The sequence below is a fragment of the Cetorhinus maximus genome, chromosome 35 (assembly GCF_964194155.1).
Source record: "Cetorhinus maximus chromosome 35, sCetMax3.hap1.1, whole genome shotgun sequence".
NCBI classification, from domain to species: domain Eukaryota; kingdom Metazoa; phylum Chordata; class Chondrichthyes; order Lamniformes; family Cetorhinidae; genus Cetorhinus; species Cetorhinus maximus.
The window spans coordinates 6,167,932-6,191,629 of NC_135913.1; the positions used below are offsets into that span (position 1 = coordinate 6,167,932).

The 23,698-nt window shown below is 44.5% G+C and overlaps 1 protein-coding gene across 6 annotated transcripts in view; it reads right to left on the reverse strand.

Annotated features, from left to right (window-relative positions):
• Positions 1 to 23,344, reverse strand: part of LOC144672013 (NACHT, LRR and PYD domains-containing protein 3-like) — a 64,322-nt gene extending 40,978 nt beyond the window's left edge. Inside the window, exons 1-3 of one of the 6 annotated variants that reach the window (XM_078533954.1) lie at positions 10,824 to 11,007; positions 6,289 to 6,388; positions 3,337 to 3,339 (exon numbers count right to left, since the gene is read on the reverse strand). In XM_078533954.1, coding sequence (XP_078390080.1) covers positions 3,337 to 3,339; positions 6,289 to 6,388; positions 10,824 to 10,994 — 274 coding nt within the window. In that variant the 5' untranslated portion in view covers positions 10,995 to 11,007. Of the gene's footprint in view, positions 1 to 3,336; positions 3,340 to 6,288; positions 6,389 to 10,823; positions 11,008 to 22,479; positions 22,866 to 23,286; positions 23,305 to 23,325 lie in introns of those variants that run through there. The other 5 variants (XM_078533951.1, XM_078533950.1, XR_013574053.1 and 2 more) reach the window with 5 other exon arrangements.
• Between the last annotated feature and the right edge of the window lie 354 nt (positions 23,345 to 23,698).

Sequence of the window (23,698 nt, forward strand, 5' to 3'; positions counted from 1 at the left end):
TCTTGTTAGGCAAGAGAGTCAAAGGTTACCAGGATTAGATGAGAATGTGGAATTCAGAACATAAGATGATCAGCCATGATCTTATTAAATAGTCGGGCAGGCTCGAGGGGCCAAATGGTCTATTCCTGTTCCTATTTCTTATGTTCTGATGTTCTAAATCTGTTTGTCACAATATCGAGAGTTCTCCTTTCCTGGGTTGCTAACACCAGTGAACTCTGCTCTGAGAGAGATGGTTCAAGGTGTAAATGGGTGACAAGACTCACACCTGGAGGCAACATATAACTGGGCTACACCAGGGGTCTGTCTTAGCTCCAACCATGTTCATGTTGTGCACCAACTGCCTATCCCCAACCTGATCCTGGAAGTTTATCTATGCAGATGCCATTTGCTGTGACACAGGCTTCCCCAGAGCTGAAAGATTAATTTAATGATGGTACTGCAAAGCTGGCTGACAACCGCAAGGCATGGTGCCGATAACCAAGCACCAGTAAAACAGTCTCTTGAATATTCCACCTTCACAATGCCAGTGCTAAGAGGAAACCCCACGTCACCCTGGATGGCCAGAGACTGAAGCAGGATCCCCACCTTGTTTATCTGGGCGTCATTTTTGACAGAACTCTCACATACAGGCAGCATCTCATCAATACGGCAAAAAAAATTACAACCTGCAAGAACCTCCTCAGTAAACTTGCAAGTTCCTCATGGGGATCACAGGCCAACATGTTAAGGACCTTTACCCTTGTCATCATGTACTCAACTGCAGAATACTGCAGCCCAGTAAGATACCAATCTGTCCACACCAAACTTATCAATGTGCAACTCAACTGAACAATATACATCATACAGGACTCCTTGACCAAGTCACCTCCCTAGTTCCCAGCCCTGAGCAGCATTGCCATCCACCACCACAAACCCTCCCCACCCACCGATCCACAACATCAGAAGGACAATTGCAATAAGCAAGCTACTGGTGAAGGTCTAGTCTAACCCAGCCTGCTCTAATTAAACAATTTCCTCAACCCTCTCTCACGCCACCCCATATGGTGAAACCAACCGCAGTGAGGAGTAATAGCTGAGAACCCTTGCAGGAGGATTAGCAGGAGTAAACATCCACCAGAAACCATTCTGTTGTCGAGGACCCCACTGCTCATCCACCCAGGTTTGAGCTCCTAGAGTGGGCCCTTTAAACAGTTTCTAGACTGGCCAACATCAGTGAGGTCGCTAAGACCATCCAGCCTGCAGCTGTGGTGTGACCCAAACAATGACTTGTATTTTCGAGGAGTGTCCACTGACTAAACTTGAAGGCGGGCTTAAAGCACTCGGTTTAGTCACTAACAAAGTCATTGCTTGGCTCTGTCATTGCAAATACTAAATAAATAAATAAATTTTAAATTTTAGATGAATAAGAGGTGATCTCATTGAAACATAGAACAGTCTGAGAGGCTTGACAATGTAGACAGTGAAAAGCTTGTTCCCATGGCTGGGAATCTAGAAGACGGGGTTGAGCCTCACAATAAGGGGATGATTATTTAGGACTGAGATAAGGGGGAACTGATTCACTCAGAGAGTTGTGAATCTTTGGAATTCTCTACCCCAGAGATGGTGGGTGCTCCATCATTGAGTACATTCAAGACTAAGATTGAAATTTTTGATCTCTCACACACTGCAGTGGTTCAAGAAGGCACCTCACCACCAGTGGAAATTGGGGATGGACAATAAAAATGCTGCCTAGCCAGCGACGCCCACATCCCTTGAAAGAATGAAAAGGGTATGAGGAGTGGGCAGGAAAGAGGAGTTGAGGCAGAAGAGCCATTATGATCAGACATCAGTGCAACTGGCTCAAGAGGCCATACAGTCTGCACCTGCTCCTACTTCCTATGTTCTTATGTTAAAATCAAGGCATTGCCAGATCAGGACCCGATGCAGTAACGCACTAACAGACACTTACAGTTCACTGCCCGGCAGACAGGAAGAGAAGACTTTGAAACAAAAACAAAAATAGCTGTAAAAACTCAGCAGGTCTGACAGCATCTGCAGAGAGGAATACAGTTAACGTTTCAAGTCTGAGAGAAGACATTGATGTCTGTAGAGGAGCAGTCAGGCTCACAGCAGCAGTCGACCTCACAGACTCTGTCAATCAGGTCACAGATACAAAAAGGAACAGCTGGAACAAGAGACAGAGAGAAAGATCTTACCTCAGAGCACAGACAGTATCAAAAACCATCTCCCTCCCATGTCTGAATCCACAATAACTACCTTCTCCATTTCCCCAAATCAATCTGCACAAGTCACTCCCCATCATGTCCCCTCTCCAACTACCTGCTTCAATTGAGGATTTTAGGAATTTGAAAGGAATTGGTCAGATCTCCCCATTTTCTATTTATTCAATTACTGATCCCAGTTATTCTCTCAACCCGCTGAAATAAAATTAGTAATGTGAACTTATGGTACAATTTTAATCGTGATGCAGGAACAAAGAGACATTGGAGAAAACATACACAGATTTTAAGACAATTTTTTCAATATTATAAATAAAGGTATAGATTACAAATTGAGGAAGTTATGTTCAATCTTTATCAATCACAGCCTGGCCCTGAGGGAGAGCTTCCTGGCCCCACACTTAAAGAGCTGGAAAGGATGCAGAACGGTAGCAGGGATGAGGAACTTTACAAAACTGACTGCAACATATCAAGAAGGTGGCTCACCACCACCTTCTCAAGGGTGTTTAGGAACATGCAACAAATGCTGGCCTTGTCAGTGACACTCAAATTCCATGAAAGAATAAAAAAAGACTTCAGTTATGTAAAGGCTCTGGGAAAACTGGTGCTGTTCCCCTTAGAACAGAGAAGGCTAAAGGAAAGTTGAACAGAGGAGTTCAAAATGAGGAAGGTTTTGATAAATGAGGGAGGAGTGCTTCCACTGGCAGGAGGGTCAGAAGCAGAGGAGGACAGATTTATGGTCTCCTGTAATTGGTAAATGAACCAGAAGGGAGATGAGTCTTTATTTTAAACAGTGAGTTATGATGATCTGGAAGGAACTATCTGAAACAGCGAGGGCACAAATAACTCCCCATCATGTCCCCTCTCCAACTACCTACTCCGATTGAGGGTTTTAGGAATTTGTAATGAATTGGTCAGTAGACAGAAACTTTACTTACTGGCGGGGAAGCCTCTTAATATCAGGGACAGGATATTCAGGAAAGTTAGGAAACACTGCCTCATACAAAGGGTGGTGGAAGTGGAGAACTAAATCGTACATAAAGTTGTAGATACTAACAGCACTGTGGGTGTACCTACACCGCGTTGACTACAGCGGTTCAATGCAGTGGCTCACCACCACCTTCTCAAGGACAGTGAGGGATCAGCAATAAATGCTGGCCTAGCCAGTCTGCCCACTTACTGTGAAAGAATTTTAAAAAGCCTAACTCAGTGAATAATTTTCAATCTGAGATGGGGATATTTTTGCTGCCCAAGGGTGTTAATGGATATGATGCCAAGGCGGGTGGATGGAGTTTGGCTCCTAAATCAGCCACAGTCGGAGTAAATGGGTGGGTCAGGCTGGAGGGGCTGAATGGCTCCTCCTGTTCCTCCTGCCAGAGCTCACCGCAGGTTGGTAAGAGACATTGATCTATAAGTTTTTACAGGTGTTTTTGTTCTAGATTTCCAGCATCCGCAGTATTTTGCTTTTATCTTAGCATTGACCTATCTTCCTTCATTTAAATTAATTTCTGTTGTTTTGATTCTCTGGGTAATGAACGATCATAAGTGCCGTTGTAACTGAACACAAACAAAAAAAAAACTATATTGATAAAAGCAAAAAACTGCGGATGCTGGAAATCCAAAACAAAAATAAAAATACCTGGAAAAAATCAGCACGTCTGTCAGCATCTGCGGAGAGGAACACAGTTAACGTTTCGAGTCCATATGACTCTTCAACAGAACTAAGGAAAAATAGAAAAGAGGTGCAATATAAGCTGGTATAAGGAGGGGGGGGGGACAAGTAGAGCTGGATAGAGGGCCAGTGATCAGTGGAGATAGCCAAAAGATGTCATAGACAAAAGGACAAAGAGGTGTTGAAGGTAGTGATATTATCTAAGGAATGTTAAATAGATGACATTAAGGGTAGAAAGTAGGACGAGCAAGGTACAGATAGCCCTAGTGGGGGTGGGGTGGGGGGAAGGGATCGAAATAGGCTAAAAGGTAGAGATAAAACAATGGATGGAAATACATTTAAAAATAATGGAAATAGGTGGGAAAAGAAAAATCTATATAAATTATTGGAAAAAAGGGGGATGGGAAAAGGGGTGGGGATGGAGGAGAGAGTTCATGATCTAAAATTGTTGAACTCAGTATTCAGTCCGGAAGGCTGTAAAGTGCCTAGTCGGAAGATGAGGTGCTGTTCTTCCAGTTTGCGTTGAGCTTCACTGGAACATTGCAAAAGGCCAAGGATGGACATGTGGGCATGAGAGCAGGGTGGAGTGTTGAAATGGCAAGCAACAGGGAGGTCTGGGTAATGCTTGCGGACAGACCGAAGGTGTTCTGCAAAGCGGTCACTCAGTCTGCATTTGGTCTCTCCAATGTGGAGGAAACCGCATTGGGAGCAGCGAATGCAGTAGACTAAATTGAGGGAAGTGCAAGTGAAATACTGCTTCACTTGAAAGGAGTGTTTGGGCCCTTGGACGGTGAGGAGAGGGGAAGTAAAGGGGCAGGTGTTGCACCTTCTGCAGTTGCATGGTAAGGTGCCGTGTGAGGGGGTTGATGTGTAGGGGGTGATGGAGGAGTGCACCAGGGTGTCCCGGAGGGAATGATCCCTGTGCAATGCCGCCGGGGAGGTGAAGGGAAGATGTGTTTGGTGGTGGCATCATGCTGGAGTTGGCAGAAATGGCGGAGGGTGATCCTTTGAATGCGGAGGCTAGTGGGGTGAAAAGTGAGGACAAGGAGGACCCTATCATGGTTCTGGGAGGGAGAGGAAGGTGTGAGGGCGGATGTGCGGGAGAGGGCCCTGTCAACCACCGTGGGTGGGAAACCTCGGTTAAGGAAGAAGGAAGACATGTCAGAGGAACTGTTTTGGAAAGTGGCATCATCAGAACAGATGTGACGGAGGCGAAGGAACTGAGAAAATGGGATGGAGTCCTTACAGGTAGCTGGGTGTGAGGAGCTGTAGTCGAGGTAGCTGTGGGAGTCGGTAGGCTTGTAATGAATATTGGTGGACAGTCTATCACCAGAAATAGAGACAGAGAGGTCAAGGAAGGGAAGGGAAGTGTCAGAGATGGACCATATGAAAATGATGGAGGGATGGAAATTGGAAGCAAAATTAATAAATTTTTCCAGGTCCAGACGAGAGTATGAAGCAGCACCGAAGCAATCATAGATGTACTGGAGAAAGAGTTGTGGTAGGGGGCCGGAGTAGGACTGGAACAAGGAATGTTCCACATACCCCATAAAGAGTCAGGCATAATTGGGGCCCATGCGGGTACCCATAGCCACGCCTTTTATTCAAAGGAAGTGAGATAAGTTTAAGGAGAAATTGTTCAGTGAGAGAACAAGTTCAGCCAGACGGAAGAGAGTAGTGGTGGATGGGGATTGTTCGGGCCTCTGTTCGAGGAAGAAGCGGAGAGCCATCAGACCATCCTTGTGGGGGATGGAGGTGTAGAGGGATTGGACGTCCATGGTGAAGAAGAGGCAGTTGGGGCCAGGGAACTGGAAACTGTTGATGTGATGTAGGGTGTCAGAGGAATCACGGATGGAGGTGGGATGGGACTGGACATGGGGAGAGAGAATGGAGTCAAGGTAGCAAGAAATGAGTTCCGTGGGGCAGGAACAGGCTGACACGATCGATCTGCCGGGACAGTCCTGTTTGTGGATTTTGGGTAGGAGGTAGAAGCGGGCCGTCCAAGGTTGGGAGACTATGAGGTTGGAAGCTGTGGAAGGAAGATCTCCAGAGGAGATGAGGTCACTATCAGTCCTGGAAACAATGGCTTGATGTTCAGTTGTGGGGTCACGGTCCAGGGGGAGGTACTATATTGATATTGATCGAAGAGATGAAAAGAAAATTGAAAACATTATCTCTTATCTCTCCCGTCTGCCGGAAAAGGCTGGGAGAAATTTATACTTGTTGGAATAGAGTTAAGTACAATCTTTTTTCCTATCATCGAGAGTTAAATTTTGCTGGATTGTATTTTAATGTTGGCCTGGATTTCACGGTCAGCAGAAAAGCAAGTGCATTTGCTGCTGACATCGAAGAAAACTGCTCAAAAAGATCTAAAGAACTCTGTGGCATGGATTTCACCTTTCCTCGTCTCAGTGTGAATGTGGCACCAAGTCAAGTGAATCTCCAGGCGGAGGTTCGGGATAAAGCAGCTGTAAACACAGCCACCGCTGGTGGAGACCTTAGAATCAAAGGTAGACATGAGGTCAGAATTGGAGGAGTACAACAACCACGAAGGCTCATAAATGCTGCAGGAGGCATCACAAAAAGGGAGAAATTTAAAAACAAAATGAGGATTAAAAAAAAAATGTGTTGTTGGTGCAAGTACAAGTCAGCAAGCACAGGGGCAATGTACTCATGCCAGGTGGAATCCGATCAAACAGGCTTGCCCTCGGAAAGCCTGTTCAAAATCAGTTGGAAACAAGTAGAGGGTGGAAGATGTTACCTATGTGTGCACCAACACATGCAGCTGGCATTTTTATTTTGCAGATTATTGAATTAAATTCCCCAAAGACCTTTGGGTTATAAACATCCCGTTAGAGATATAAATTATTCATGTAGGTCCCAATGTAGGGAAATTGATGTTTAGTGATTAGTTTTAGCTTAGATCACACAATCAAAGTCTATTTATCAGTTAGCCCTATGGCATACTATCCCTTTAAACTGTAACCAATAGGGGACTCCAGAATTTAACATCACGTGACTCTGCTTAGCTTCATTTCACATAGAAATGCACCATGGAATTTTAGACACAATGAGGTAACTTACTAGTGAGTTAATTGCAGAACAACTGCTGAAGAGGCCCTATTGCACTTAGCTCCATGTCACAGAGCCACATTGACTTGTCACCTTTGAGGTTGAATGGGCAAACTTACATGACCTTACACCATAAAACCTTATCAGAACCTGGTGCTATCAGAAAAGGAAGGTTAGAAGGAAAAGAATAACAACAGATGTGTTCTACATTAAGCTAGTTTTAATTTGTAGTGTTTTCAATAAATCAATTACATTGGCTCAATGTATTTTTTTGTATTAAGAGCTAACTTTTGTAAGTGTGTGACTAGTTTTATAACAGTATAATCTTTTTAGACTTTTATCACTCAAGATTCTGAATAATTGAATGTATAAGGAGACTAAATACTGATTACTGCTATGCACTTATATTTTATACACACTCTGTATAACTTTTAAGTATAATCTATTCTGTAATTTGAATTAGTACTCTGCAATCTTTTGTATCAGGTTTTTAAGATTATAAACAACTTTTCCAAATCATCCTTTTGGTTTAAAATGAAAGTAACTAATTCCAATTACCAACAACCACAGAGAGAAAACCATCACCTCGCAGATGGCCTGTAAAGACAGTCACTGATAAAGGTTCTGATTTAATGAGGAAACTCTTTCGAGTTACCAACAGTCACAGATTGCAACTTCTTTCGAGTACAATCACAGTTCTTGGTTTTTCCGGGAGTGGGACATGAACCCACAACCCTCTGATTCAAAGGCGAGGGCGCTATGGACTGAGCCACAGCTGACACCTGCACCAATTAAGCAGAGTCTGAGACTATGAGCTCAAGGTGTCATTCATGAGGACAAAACAGCATGCCTCCCCTATCCTAAAGAAATGGTCAAAGGAAGATACCATAAAACATCCTTTTATCTTAGCAAGAAGTTATTAAAATAACAGGAATAAACTTTAATGAGAAGATGGTCCTACAGGTAATTGACATTTTAAAAAACCAATCAGAGAATAGTGAGAAGTGATCTCAATTGATGACCATCACAGACTCATCACGCGCCCCTTAAGCCAATTAGAAAATAGCCTAGTCTCATTTTGGCCAATCAGAATACAATAACATCTTTGATCACACTTTGGGTTGTGGCTTGGAAAGAGTTAATAAGCTGCAGTTTTCACCACTAACGTGCGCTGAATTTGAAACTGAAGACTGCTTATCAGTTGAAAGCAGAAGATAGGAAGACTCCACAGAAAGAAAGAGAGAGAAGACCCAGTGTCGACCTGTGCCCAAAGCTGAAGCAGGAAGCAAGAACACCTATAAAAGTTGCTGCCCTGCTGTGATAAATATTAACTTATTAAAGTTTCCTGAGTTACTTCACTAAATTGTCTCTTGTTGCCTGAATGGTTAAAGCCTCAAAAGAACAAAATTGGAATTTAAGTTCAAAGCACTTACAACTATTATACTATAATACTATAACATTCTATATTAATACTATAAAATTACATTAATAGTTTATCACCCTATATTAATACTATAACGCTATATTAATACTATATAACTCTACATTAATATTTAACACTATATTAATGCTATAACACTATTCATACCATAACACTATTAATACTGTCTCACTCTATATTAACACAATGTTAATACTATTATACTATAATACCATAACACCCTATATTAATGCTATAAAATTAATACTATATCACTCTATATTAATACAATATCACCCGAGATCAATTATATGACACCCTATATTAATACTATAACACTTTTTATTAATACTATATAACTCTAATGTTATAACACGATATTAATGCTAAAACGCTATTCATACCACAACACTCTTGATTAATACTATATCACTCCATATTAATACTATAACACTATATCACTCTATATTAATACTATAACAGTATATTAATTTATATTACTATATTAATGCTATAACACTATATTAATAAAATATCGCCATATTAATACTATAACACCTATATTAATACTATAACACTCAATATTAATACTATGTCACTCTATATTAATACCGTATAACACTATATTAACGCTATAAGACTATTCATACCAAAACACTCTTAATTAATATTATATCACTCCACATTAACACAGTTACACTGCATTAATGCTATAATACTATTCATACTATAACATTCTATATTAATACTATAACACTCTATATTATTGGCACTGACTGTTTCTTACCATTATTCACAGAAGTGAGCGCCGCTCTCACTGGGAATCTCGCCCTTTACGCTGGGTGGGTGCGCGGGGCTCTGACATCACTATCCGACCTGCACCCACTAGCTTCATTTAAAAGGAGGAAGAGAAAAGGCAGACTCAGAGCCTCAGTGTTCATCATTAATAATAATGAAGTTGCAAGAAGCTGCTGATTCCTTCAGGAGACATTTTCAAATCACCATCCCACCATTTATTTTTGTAAATCAGACCTTATGGGAGAGGGTGTCGGCTGGTAATCTTTTCTCCAGAGACTGGGAGCTGGGCAGTGACTACACACGACCCCCAGATCCTGTGTATCTTCCCCCATCTCTCTGCTTCCTTCTGTCCCTGTTTCCCTCCCGCTCTTCCAGCTCGCTCTCTCTCCCATATTCACTCTGTTTTCGAGTTGTTTTACAGATTTCATGCCCCTCAGTGCACTATGGTGGGAGGAACGCAGACAGTGGTCTTTCCTCATTGAGTGTTTGTAGTGGCTGCCCCAACCTGTCATGCATCCCTCAGCATGTAGTCCTGCATCCTGGTGCCAGTCTGCAATATGCGGCCATCAACAACACTTTGCAATGGAAGACCAAATTTCGGGCAGACCAAAGAGTCTGTTTCACCACATTAATAGTACAGAAGCTGCAGTTGATGTTTATCTCAGTGTGCATCCCTGGGAACAGCTCGGAGAGTACAGAACCCTGTGTCACAGAGCTGCTTGGGATGAATTTTGATAAAGGCTTCTTTTCAGACATTCTTACAAAGGCACATTTCAGAAGGAGGTGGGTGACAGTCTCTTCCCCACCACAGCCACCTTGAGAGCAACATGCAGAGGTAGTGAGAGTCTGGATGTGCAGGAAGGATCTGACAGGGAGGAGCTTTCTCATCAACAGCCAAACTACTTCTTGGTGCTAGTTTGGAAGTTCTGATAATGAGGCATTCTACCAGATGACTTTGACAACCTGCTCAGGGAACCATCCGACAGGATCTACCATCTCCTTTTCCTGCAGGGCCTCGATACTATGTGCAGAACTCCGCCTGATGGACTTTTTCTCAAAGGTGTTTTTCTGTATAAACTTCTCCATGAAGGACAGGTGGTACGGCCTGGTCCAACTGAATGGAACATTCCATGGCAACATGAGAGATCCATTCTTCGCAACAACGGGGACAGATAAAACCTCAGCACATAGTGACACTTGGTGTTTGTGTACTGAGGCTCCATGCGCAGCTTGATGCAGGCCAAAACAAAGGTAGCCATCATGAGGAGGGTGATATTGGGTATGTTTTTCCTCCTTTAGAGGTTTGTATACAGTCTCCCTGTGAACGGTCTTTTTTTGCTCCAGACAAAGTGGACAATAGCTCGTGTGATCGCAATGGCGCAGGACCGGAGTATGGGCCCAAACCTGCACCTTGAAGCAACACCGAGAGTACCTCACACTTGATGACCTGGTTCTTACCCACAATGGACAGGAAATGTCACTGCCATGTTCCCAGTTTTTGTTTTACCATGGCTACATGCACCTTCCAGTTTTTAGCATTCGCTCCGGCCTCTCCGAACCATATCTCAAGCACCTTCAGGTAGTCTAACCTGATGGTGAAGAGGGCAAAGGATTGCTCAGTCCAGTTTCCAAAGAACATCACCTTGCTCTTGTCCCAGTTGACTTTGGGTTGTGATGCTAGTTTGAACCGGCCACAGATGCTCACCAGTCTGTGCACTGTTTGTGGATCCGAACAGAAGATGGTGATGTTGTCCATGTACAGGGAGGTTTTGACCTGCACACGTCCAGAGCCTGGGATCAGAACCCCTCTCATGCCCACATCCTTCCTGATGGGCTAGGCAAAACATTCAATACAACACAGCCCTGCCAGATCCCAGATTTGAACAGAAAGTTTTCTAATTTCCACGCACTGAGTAAAACTGTGCTACTGATGTTTGTGTAGAGCAGTTGGATCCAATTGCAGATTCTCTCCCCAAACCCCATTTTGGAAACACATCCATCATGTAGGAGTGCGATATTCTGTCAAAGGCCTTCTCCTACCCCAGTATGTTGAGGTAGGTGCCCACCTCCCCACACATAGGCAAACATATCCCTGAGTAGTGAGACTATCCAAGATCTTCCTGCCGGGTACAGCACACACCTGGTCAAGGTGAATCACTAACTCCAGCACAGACTTGACCCCATTGGTGATGACTTTGGATGGAATTTGTTAAAAAGTGAAATGGGTCACCAATTTTTGATTTCCCCTTTTTGCTTGCAGATAAGGGCAATGATGTCTTTCCTCATAGGTTCTGATATGCTGGTGACCACAAAATATGCTCTTGTACACTTCCAGCAGTTCTGGACTGAGCCAATCCCACAGAGTTGAATACAGCTCCGCTGGTAAGCCAGCATTTCTGGAGGTTTTACTGTCTCGAAGGTTCTTGACTCACAAGGGAGCCAAAGGATATAAGGGCTAGAGAAGAAAATAGAGGTCATAATGAGATCAGACAAAATCTTATCAAATGGCGGAGCAGGCTTGAAGGGCCAAATGGCCTCCTACTGCTCCGAATTTCTATGTTCGTATGAATAATGAGGAAGTGCTGTAAGGTCGGAGGGTCAGGACTGAGAGAGCACTGTTGTGACCGGCAGCCAATAAAGGGATGCTGCACCGTTGGGGGCTCATTACTGAGGGACCGCTACACTGTCAGAGGGTTAGTACTGTGAGAGTGCTGCACTCTCAGAAGAACAGTACTGAGGGAACGCTGCACTGTCAGAGGGTCAGTACAGAGGGACTGCTAGGTTGTTGAAGCATTAGTACTGAGGAGGGACTGCACTGTTGGAGTGTCAGTGCTGAAGGAGCACTGCCTTGTCAGAGGGTTAGTACTGAGGGAGAACTGCATTCTCGGAAGTTCAGAATTAATGGAGCATTGCACAGTCAGAGGGTCATGACTGAGGGAGCACTGCACTGTCAGAGAGTCAGCACTGAGGGAATGCTGTACTGTCTGAGAGTCAGTATTGAGGGGGTGGTGCATGATTGGAACCTCAGTGTTAAGCCATATGTCATGGGGCTCAATTCTCTACAGTGGGATCTCGAGCCAACAATTTCAAATTCAGAGATGAGAGAGATGGCTTTGTCAGCATGGCTTTGTCAGTGGGAGATCATGTCTAACAAATTTGATTGAATTTTTCAAGGAGGTGACTAGGTGTGTAGATGAGGGTAATACAATTGATGTAGTCTACATGGGCTTCAGTAAGGCTTTTGACAAGGTCCCGGATGGGAGACTGGCCAAGAAGGTAAGAGCCCATGGGATCCAAGGCATTATGGCAAATTGGATCCAAAATTGGCTTAGTGACAGGAGGCAGAGGGCGATGGTCGAAGATTATTTTTGTGACTGGAAGCCTGTGTCCAGTTGCGTACCGCAGGGTTTGGTGCTGGGTGCCTTGCTGATTCCAGTGTGCGTTAATGACCTAGCCATGAATGTTGGAGGTATGATCAGTAAGCTCACAGATGATGCAAAAATTGGTGGTGTGAAATAGCGAGGAGGAAAGCCTTGGATTACAGGACAATGTAGACAGGCTGGTCAGATGAGCGGAACTGTGGCAAATGGAATTTAATCCTGATAAGTGTGAGGTGATGTGTTTTGGGAGGACTAACAAGGCAAGGGAGTACACGATGAATGGTAGGACCCTAGGAAGTACAGAGGATCAGAGGGACCTTGGTGTGCATTTCCAAAGGTCCTTGAAGACAGCAGCTCAGGTAGATAAGGTGGTTAAGAAGGCATATGGGATACTTGCTTTTATTAGTCGAGGCATTTCTTACAAGAGCAGCGAGGTTATGATAGAACTGTATAAAGCATTAGTTAGGCCACATCTGGAGTACTGTGTGCAGTTCTGGTCACCACACCATAGGAAGGATGTGATTGCACTGGAGAGGGTGTAGAGGAGATTTACCAGAATGTTGCCTAGGCTGGAGGGTTTCAGCTATGAAGAAAGACTACATAGGCTGGGGTTGTTTTCCTTGGAGCAGAGAAGCCTGAGGGGGGACCTGACGGAGGTATACAAAATTATGAGGGGCATAGATAGGGTAAATAGGAAAAAACCTTTCCCCTTATTGGAGGGGTCAATAACCAGGGGGCATAGATTTAAGGAAAGGGGCAGGAGGCTTAGAGGGGATTTGAGGAAAAAAAATTTCACCCAGAGAGTGGTTGGTATCTGGAACACATTGCTTACACACTGCTTGAGGGGGAGGTAGAGGCGGGAACCCTCACAGCATTTAAGAAGTATTTAGATGAACATTTGAAACACCATAGTGTACAAGGCTATGGGTCAAGTGCTGGAAAATGGGATTAGAGTAGATAGGGGCTTGATGAGTGGTCTCGACACGATGGGCCAAAGGGCCTCTCTCCATGTTGTAAAACTCTATTGAAACCCACCGAAACACAACCAAAAGCTTGAGGGGGGTGTGATCTTTTCCATCCAAATACAGACGGTGCATTTGGCTTAATATTTCCTCACTATGCTAACCTGATCGTGACTGGATATTATGAGGCATCCAAAACTTCTGAATTCAAACTTAGGCTGGGGACATATTTACAAAGAGTTATTTTTTCTAAGAAGCAGTTGTTGCCATGCACACACCCCTCCCAGTATCAGCTGACAAGCAGCACCCAATCGGATGAAGTGAGTTCACTATCAAAATGCTGCAGGAGTTGGTGTGAGGATATCAGTAACTTACACAACAAACAGTTCCAAGAAAAGGTGGGAAACATAGAATGATGAAACATAGAAGGCTGCCATTATGCCCATCATATGCATGTACGGCTCTTTAAAAGATCAATCCATTTAGTCCGACTTTGCTCCTGTTGCCCTATATCCCGAAAAGTGGCTGAGGCCCAAATACTAATGGGGATGGTACCCCAAAGCCTGCTAAATGGAAATGTTCCGGTTATTCTCATCTCTGTTTACTGTCCATGAAGCAACCTTCAAACCATGCTAACACTCTTTATTATTTCATGGGATGTGTCATCGCTGGCAGGGCCAGCATTTGTTGCCCATCCCTAATTGGCCCTTGAACTGAGTTTCTTGCTGGGCCATTTCAGAGGGCAGTTAAGAATCAACCACGTTGCTGTAGGTCTGGAGTCACATGTAGACCAGGCCAGGTAAGGGTGGCAGATTTCCTTCCCTTAAGGAAATCAATGAACCAGATGGGTTTTCACGTCATTCGATGATAGTTGTCATGGTCACCATTACTGAGACTAACTATGGGGTAGCGGTGTCATGGTATTATCACTGGACTAGTAATACAGAGACCCAGGGTAATGCTCTGGGGACCAGAGTTCAAATCCCACCATGGCAGATGGTGGAATTTTAATCAAATAAAAACCTGGAAGTAAAAGTCTAATGATGACCATGAAGCTATTGTCGTAAAAAAGCATCTGGTTCACTAATGCGCTTTAGGGAAGAAAATCACCTGGTCTGTCAGTCAGTTGTATCCAACCATTAAAAATGAAAGAAACTGGATGGACCACCTGGCATCAACCTAGGCACTGGAAATGACAACGGCAAATTCAGCTCATTACCACGTACCGCTCCCCAACCCCCTTATCAGCTGATGAATCAGTACTCCTCCATGTTGAGCACTATTTGGAGGAAGCACTGAGAGTGGCAAGGGTGCAGAATGGACTCTGGGTGGGGGACTTCAATGTCCATTACCAAAAGTGGCTAGGTAGCATCACCACAGACCGAGCTAGTCGAGTCCTAAACTGCTAGACTGGGTTATGAGGGAACCAACAAGAGGGAAAAATATACTTGACCTCATACATTACCAATCTGCCTGCCGCAGACGCATCTGTCCATGACAGTATCTGTATGAGTGACCACTGCACAGTGGAGGCCAAGTCCCGTTGTTACCCTCCATCGTGTTGTGTGGCACTACCATCGTGCTAAATGGGATAGATTTCAAACAGATCCAGCAACTCAAGACATGAGGTGCTGAGGGCCATCAGCAGCAGCAGAATTGTACTCGATCACAATCTGTAACCTCATAGCCAGGCATATACCCCACTCTACCATTATCACCAAGCCAGGGGATCAATCCTGGTTCAATGAAGAGTGCAGGAGAGCATGCCAGGAGCAGCAATAGGCATACGTAAAAATGAGTTGTCAACCTGGTGACGCTACAATACAGGACGACTGGGGGGCCAAACAGCAGAAGCAGCAAGTGATGATCAGAGCCAAGCAATTCCACAATCCCCACCCCCAGCACATCAAAGCAAATGATAAGGTTGAAGCATTCACTACAATATTCAGCCAGGAGTGCAGAGTGGATGATCCATTTCGGCCTCTCTCCAGAGGATCCCAGCATCACAGATGCCAGCCTTCAGCCAATTCAATTCACTCCACATGATATCAAGAAACGGCTGAAGGCACTGGATAGTGCAAACACTATGGGCCCTGACAACATTCCGGCAATAGTATTGAGGACTTGTGCACCAGAACTTGCCATTGCCCTAGCCAAGCTGTTCCAGTACAACTACAACATTGGCATCTACCCAGCTATGTGGAAAATTGCCCAGGTATGTCCTGTACATAAAAAGCAGGATAAATCCAACCCGCCCCATCAGTCTACTCTTGATCATCAGTAAAGTAATGAAAGGGGTCATCAACTGTGCTCTCATGTTTCAATTGCTTAGCAATAACCTACTCACTGGCGCTCAGTTTGGGTTCCAACAGGGTCACTCAGCAACTGACCTCATTACAGCTTTGGTTCAAACATGGACAAAAGAGCTGAACTCCCAAGGTGAGGTGAGAGTGACTGCCCTTGAAATCAAGGCAGCATTTGACCGAGTGTGGCATCAAGGAGCCCGAGCAAAACTGGAGTCAATGGAAATCAGGGGGGAAACTGCTAGTTAGAATCATATCTAGCACAAAGGATGATGGTTGTTGTGGTTGGAGGTCAGTCATTTCAGCTCCAGGACGTCACTGCAGGAGTTCCTCATGGTAGTGTCCTCAGCCCAACCATCTTTAGCTGCTTCATCAGTGACCTTCCTTCCATCATAAGGTCAGAAGTGGGGATCTTCACTGATGATTGCAGAATGTTCAGCACCGTTCACGACTCCTCAGGTACTGAGGCAGTCCATGTGCAATTACAGCAAGAGCTGGACAATATCCAGGCAAGTAACATTTGCACCACACAAGTGCCAGGCAATGACCATCTCCAGCAACAGAGAATGCAATCATTGCCCGTTGACATTCAATAGCATTACCATCGCTGAACAGCCACAATCAACATGCTGGGGGATTACCATTGACCAGGGCTTGAACTGAACTAGCTATTTAAATACTGTGGCTACAAGAGCAGGTCAGAGACTAGGAATCCTGCAGCAAGTAACTTACCTCCTGACTCCCCAAACCATGTCCACCATCGATAAGGTGCAAGTCAGGAGTTTGATGGAATACTCCCCACTTGTCTGGATGAGTGCAGCTCCCACAACACTCAAGAAATTTGACATCACCCGGGGCAAAGCAGCCCGCTTGATTGGCACCCCTTCCAAAAACATTCACCCCTTGCACCACCAACAATAATGACAAAAAGGTTAATAAGTAGAGAAGTATTAGAGTATGAGAGAAAGCTATCTAGTAATATAAAGACAGCTAGTAAGAGTTTCTATTGATATTTAAAAAGGAAAAGAGTTAACAAAGTGAGCATTGGCCCTATACAAAGTGCATCTGGGGAACTGATAGTGGAAAGGAGGGAGATGGCGGACGAATTAAACAGGTATTTTGCTTCTGTCTTCACTATAAAGGACACAAGTAACATCCTGGAAATAGCTGTAAATCAGGAAGTGGAAGAGAGGGAGGAACTCGAGAAAATTATAATCACAAAGGAAGTGGTATTGAGCAAATTGTTGGGGCTGTGGGCTGACAAATCCCAGGTCTAAATGGACTTCACCCTAAGGTCTTGAAAGAAGTGGCTAATGAGATAGCTGATGCACTAGTTTTAATTTTCCAAAATTCCCAGTTTGGGGAAGGTTCTACTGGATTAGAAAATAGCAAATATATCTCCTTTATTCAAAAAGGGAGGGAGACAGAAAGCAGGAAACTATAAGCCAGTCAGCCTAACATCTGTCATAGGGAAAATGTTAGACACCATTATTAAAGATGTTATAGCAGGGCACTTAGAAAAAAATCAAGGCAATCAGAGTCAACATGGTTTTGTAAAATGCAAATCATGTTTAACCAACTTATTGGAGTTCTTTGAAGGAGTCACGTGTGCTGTGGATAAAGGGAACAGGTGGATGTCCTGTACTTAGATTTCGAGAAGAAATTTAATAAAGTGCCACATCAAAGGTTATTGCAGAAAATAAAAGCTCATGGTGTAGGGGGTAACATATTGGCATAGATAGAAGATTGGTTAGCTGACAGGAAGAAGAGAGTTGGCATAAATGGGTCTTTTTCTGGTCAGCAGGTTGTGATGAGTGGTGTGCCACAGGGATCAGTGCTGGGGCCTCAACATTTTACAATTTATACAAATGCCTTGGATGAAGGGAACGAAGGAATGGTGGCTAAATTTTCTGATGACACAAAGATATGTAGGAAAGTAAATTGTGAAGAGGATGTAAGGAAGCTACAAATTTAAGTGAGTGGGCAAAGATCTGGCAAATGGAGTATAATGTGGACAAATGTGAAATTGTTCATTTTGGCACGAAGAATAACAAAGGAGCTTATTATCTAAATGGTGAGAGATTGCAGAACTCTAAGATTCAGAGGGATCTGGGTGTCCTAATGACAGGAGACTGGGAGCTCAGGGTCATGCCCACCGACTGAATTGGAGGAGTCTGCAAAGTGGACATCCAATCTGCATTTTCTCTCCCCCAATGTAAAGGAGACAGTGCTGAAAGTAGCAAATACAGTTGCTAAACTGAAAGAAGTACAAGTACATCACTTTATCACCTGGGAGGAGTGTTTAGGATCCTGGACAGTGGGAAATAAGGAGGTAATAGGGCAGGTGTGGCATCGCCCGTTTACCTTTCATTTACTCTATCTTTCCTGTAGACCTTAAAACTGGGTATATTTAATTCCCAGTCCTGACCATCTTGCGGCCATGTCTCCATAATGGATAGTGTGCCATACCCTCCAAGTTAAATATGCACCTGCAACTAATTTAATTCGTACTTTATACTCTGTGATTTCTACACACCAACCGGCACTTCTGTTCTTACATATTTCTTATTTTTTTGGTCCTCATTTAATTTCTTTACATCTTCTATTTTCCTTTCATCTGCCCAGGTTTGAACGCCTGCCCCCATCTACACTAATACTACTGGAACTTCTGAACTTCAATACCATCGCCTACAAGGCTAATTCATCTCTGCAAGCCTGGCCCATTGTAGAAGTCAACTCTACTGGAAACATGAATTATCCAGCATCAGTTCAGCCTGCCAACCTCTGTGAAGGAATTCATCATTGATCTTTTGATGGACTCTGGACTCATGTGAAACAATAATTCTTTGCTCTATGGTCTTTGCCCTGTAAATCAATCTTTCTCTATCCCTCATTTATTGTATGAATGCAGAAGGAGCTACAAAGCAATACCCCCTCCCCTGTTTTGAGTGTGTGCAAATAAACTAATGCTCTGAGTTCACCCTTGCTTTGGGGTTATTAATAGAAACTGGATCACAACAAAGCTGAGGGGTTGGGAAATACACCATTGCTTTTAAAGGAGAAAATCAAAATCAAAACACCTTTCTGTTTATGGAGAGGTGGTGAGAGGAGAAATCAGGGCCGTTTAACTTAAACCCCCTCCTGTCAGTAACACTACGATTCTGAGAACCACATTTCAGGAACAATATCAAGACCTTGGATTGGATTCAGAGGAAATTTACCAAGATGATACCAGGAATGAGGGTCATCTTTTACATGGAGAGATTGAAGAAACTTGGATTGTTCTCTTTAGAACAGGGAAGGTGAAGAGCAGGCAGGGCAGAGAGATTCAAAGTGGAGGGGTTTTGATTGAAGATGCAGAAGAATCAAGCGAATGGCAAGTGCAGGCAATGATTTAAAGTAATTGGCAAAAGAACGGGAGGGGAAGTGAAAAAAATTCAGCGGGTTGTTAAAATCTGGGTGCACAACATGAAGGAATAATGGAAGCAGTTTTCAGAGAAATTTCAAGTGGCCAGGTCAGTGGGGCACAGGTGTGAGCTGGGTCAGTGGGGTGTGGGCCTGGGTCAGTGCAGTGTCTAAAATACACACAAGATTCACTTGTGACAGAAAATGATCTCAGGTCAGATTCCATTGTACGGCCTCACGCTGGATATTTGTGCTGGGTGGTCAGACTCTCTCAGTCTCATTCTCGCCAATTCCTGCCTTACCTTGTAATCTTTGTGCTCTACCTACAGGACCAATGTTTATCAGAGTAAATAGGGCATTCTCTCATCTTTCTCCCCAAGTCAGTCTATGACAACTCTTTGAATTGAAAAGGTTCTCTCCTGTTGGTTCTCTCTCAATCCTGTGCTGGTTCACCTGTTGCTCCTCAGTCTGCAATCCCTGTTTACTTCCAGCTGTGTCCTTCACTCCATCATTAATTGGAAGATCTAATTATTACAGGACATAAAATGTGATGACAATTGACAATGTGAGGTAGAATGTCACTTTCCCCAGATCTCTGGCCTGTCCTCCTGGGCTTACCGCAAATAGCTAGAATTTGGACGGACAAGTTTTGATTACTGTCCCGCCACCGGCCTCCCGCCATCTCCTCACATCTGTCAACCTCTGACCTTTTTTTAATATTCGTTCACAGGATGTGGGCATTGCTGGCTAGGCCAGCATTTATTGCCCATCCCTAATTGCCCTTGAGAATGTGGTGGTGAGCTGCTTTCTTGAATCACTGCAGTCCATGTGGTATAGGTCTGTGGTGATCTGTCTTACTCTCTGTCTCCAACATGTGCATGTGGTGCTGTCTCCTCGTCAGCCTCCTCTACCTTCTGCATCTCTCTCTCTCTTCCTGTATCTCACCTCACATTATCCTCACTTCCAGCTCATACCCTGTACCACCCAATTTGTCTACCCCTTTGTGTCCACAATCTGATTTACTATCTGCCTTTGTCCCATCTTTCCCACTCTATCAGTTTGCACCATTAACCACTTTCTCCAGCTGTCTACGTCTGCCTCTCTCTCCCTTTTTCTGTCTCCACTGTCCGTCACTTTCCCTCAGTCCCCTCATCTCTCTCCTCACATCTGTATCTCTACATCTACCCTTTTATTCTATTGCTGTCTTTCTTCCACCTGGTGCCCCATCTCTCTGTCTCTCCCTAAACCTGCCCCTTCTTTCTGTCTCCCCAATTCGCCTCTCTGTCTGTCTACTTCATCTGTCTCTCTCACTGTCTCCCACATCCATGACTGTCTTACCACAGCTATGTCTATCTCCCCTGCTTGTCTCTATCACTGGCTCATCCTCTGTCTACCTCCCATGTCTATGCCTTACCCTCCTCACATCTGCCTCCCTGTCTCTCTCTCTCTCTCTCCCTGTAGCTCTGCACCTCTCTCTGCCCTTTATAAAAACAAAAAGCTAAAAGCTACTGCGGATGCTGGAAATCCAAAACAAAAACAGAATTACCTGGAAAAACTCAGCAGGTCTGGCAGCATTGGCGGAGAAGAAATCAGTTAACAGAAACGTTAACTGATTTCTTCTCCGCCGATGCTGCCAGACCTGCTGAGTTTTTCCAGGTAATTCTGTTTTTGTCTCTCTGCCCTTTGCTCATCTGTATAATCCCTCTTTCACTCCCATGCACCTCTCTCTCTATCCTTTCCTTGTCTGTCTCTCCATCTTTCAACCATCTTCCCTGGCTCTGTATATCCTCCATCTGTCTCCCCATCATATGTCCTCCTAATACTTATCTCTCCACTAATGCTTCTCTCTCCCTTTGACTCCACCCATCCCTCTCACTCACTCTGCCCCCACACCCCCAGTATATCTCACATCTCTCTCTCCATGTCCCCCCATCCAGCTCTTCCATCTGCTTTCGCTTCCAGTCTGCCTCTCCCCAGTTGACTCCCAATCTGCTTCTCTCTTTCCCCCCATCTACACTCCCACCATCTGTATCCACAGGTCTCTCTTTCTATCCCTCTGGCTGTTTCCTATGTATGTCTAGCCAGTTTGTCTTCACATTTCTGCCTCTCTTTACCACCTGTCTTATTCATCCAATATGTCTGCCTCCCATCTCTCTCTCTCTCCCATACCGCCCCCAACCCTGGATGCTTCACCCCATTGGTCTCTTTCTCTGTCCCCTTGCCTGACTCCCTCACTGTGTCTCTCTCTCTCTCTCTGTCTCTCTCTATTTCCTCTTCTCTTCTTCACCCCATCAGTTTTCCCCTGATCTGTCACTTTCTGCCTTCCACATCTATCTGCCGCTGTCTGTCTCCACAAGTCTGCCTGCTCCCTTCCCTCAGAATTTCCCTCCACCAGTTGATCTCCCCACCATTTGCGTCTTGTACTGAGATCTGTCAGGTTGTTACCCTAGCAATAGAGGAAATCACTCAGCAAAAATAACTGAAGAAGGAAATAACAAAACAACTATCACATGTGCAAAGATCAGTAAGAGGAAGATTAACCCTGTACATTCGGCCAGTTTTTTTTATTTAACAATGAAGATGTGATTCCAGTAATTGGTGTTTTACACCAAGACTGACACAGTGGACTGACTGAACGTACCATCAGTACCTGCTGTATAGGACAATAAGCAGTATAACATCTAGAGAAATATATCACTAAAACAGTCACATAGTTAGAAATTGACCTTGTCACCTCTGAAAATCTAACTGCCTTAAGTTATCTAAACTTGTAACTGTTAAGATGCTGTTATATATCATCTTAAATGTAGAAGAAGATCCTAAGATTCTTCACAGAAGCATTAGCTAACACAATTTGCTACATGAGGAAATAGTAACAATAATGAACGGAAACTTGTTTAAAAGGACAGTGTTTGAGGAGTATCAAAGAGGCAGAGAGTTTTAGAGAGGGAATTTCATACATTAGGGCCTAGGCTCCTGAAGAAAGGGCCACCAATGGGAATTTTGTCATTACATTTTCTTTTAGATCAAATCTTTTTACTCTAAAATACTCACAAGATTCACTTGTGACTCCGGGCTTGAGACAGAAACTGATCTCACTTCACATTCCATTACACAGCCTCATGCTGAATAATTCTTCTCGGTAGTCAAACAATCCCAGTCTCATTCTCATCATATCCTTACTTTGTAACCTTTGTTTACTGTCTACAGGACCAGTGTTTATCAGAGTAAATGGGACTTCCTCTTACCATTTCCTCCAGTCAATCTGCACAAACTCTTCGAATCTGAAGGGTTCTCTCTGGTTGTTGCTCTCACAATTCTGTGAATGTTCACCTGCTGTTGTTCCTCAGTCTACAATCCGTTTACTTCCTGCTGTGGATTATTCTCAATCACTGCATAATTCACTGGGACACCTGATTACGACAGGACAGAACATGTGATGACAATCTACGGTGTGAAGTAGAGTTACACTTTTCTCAGATCCCCAACCCAATTGATTGGTTTCGAGCAAGCGCCCGGATTTTCAGCAGAGATACTATGACTATTCTCTGCCCATCAGCGCCTGGGTTACACACTGTTCTATCTCACTGGCTCCATCCTCCCCGAGTTACACACTGTCCGATCTCACTGGCTCCAACCTCCCCAGGTTACACACTGTCTGATCTCACTGGCTCCATCCTCCCCGGGTTACACACTGTCCGATCTCACTGGCTCCATCCTCCCCGGGTTACAGACTGTCCGATCTCACTGGCTCCTTCCTCCCTGGGTTACACACTGTCTGATCTCACTGGCTCCATCCTCCCTGGGTTACACACTGTCCGATCTCACCGGCTCCATCCTCCCAGGGTTATGCACTGTATGATCTCACTGGCTCCCTCCTCCCCAGATTACACACTGTCTGATCTCACTGGATCCATCCTTCCCGGGTTACACACTGTATGATCTCACTGACTCCCTCCTCCCCAGATTACACACTGTCCGATCTCACTGGCTCCAAACTCCCCGGGTTACACACTGTCTGATCTCACTGGCTCCAATCTCCCTGGGTTACACACTGTCTGAACTCACTGGCTCCGTCCACCCCAGTTACACACCGTCTGATCTCACTGGCTCTGTCCACCCCAGGTTACACATTGGCTGAACTCACTAGCTCCATCCTTGCCCAGCTACACACTGTCCGATCTCACTGGCTCCAACCTTGCCCAGCTACACACTGTCCGATCTCACTGGCTCCATCCTACACGTGTTACACACTGTCCGATCTCACTGGCTCCATCCTCCCCAGGTTACTCACTGTCCGAGCTCACTGGCTCCATCCTCCCCGGGTTACTCACTGTCCGATCTCACTGGCTCCATCCTCCCCGGGTTACTCACTATCCGATCTCACTGGCTCCATCCTCCCCGGGTTACACACTGTCCGATCTCACTGGCTCCATCCTCCCCGGGTTACACACTGTCCGATCTCAC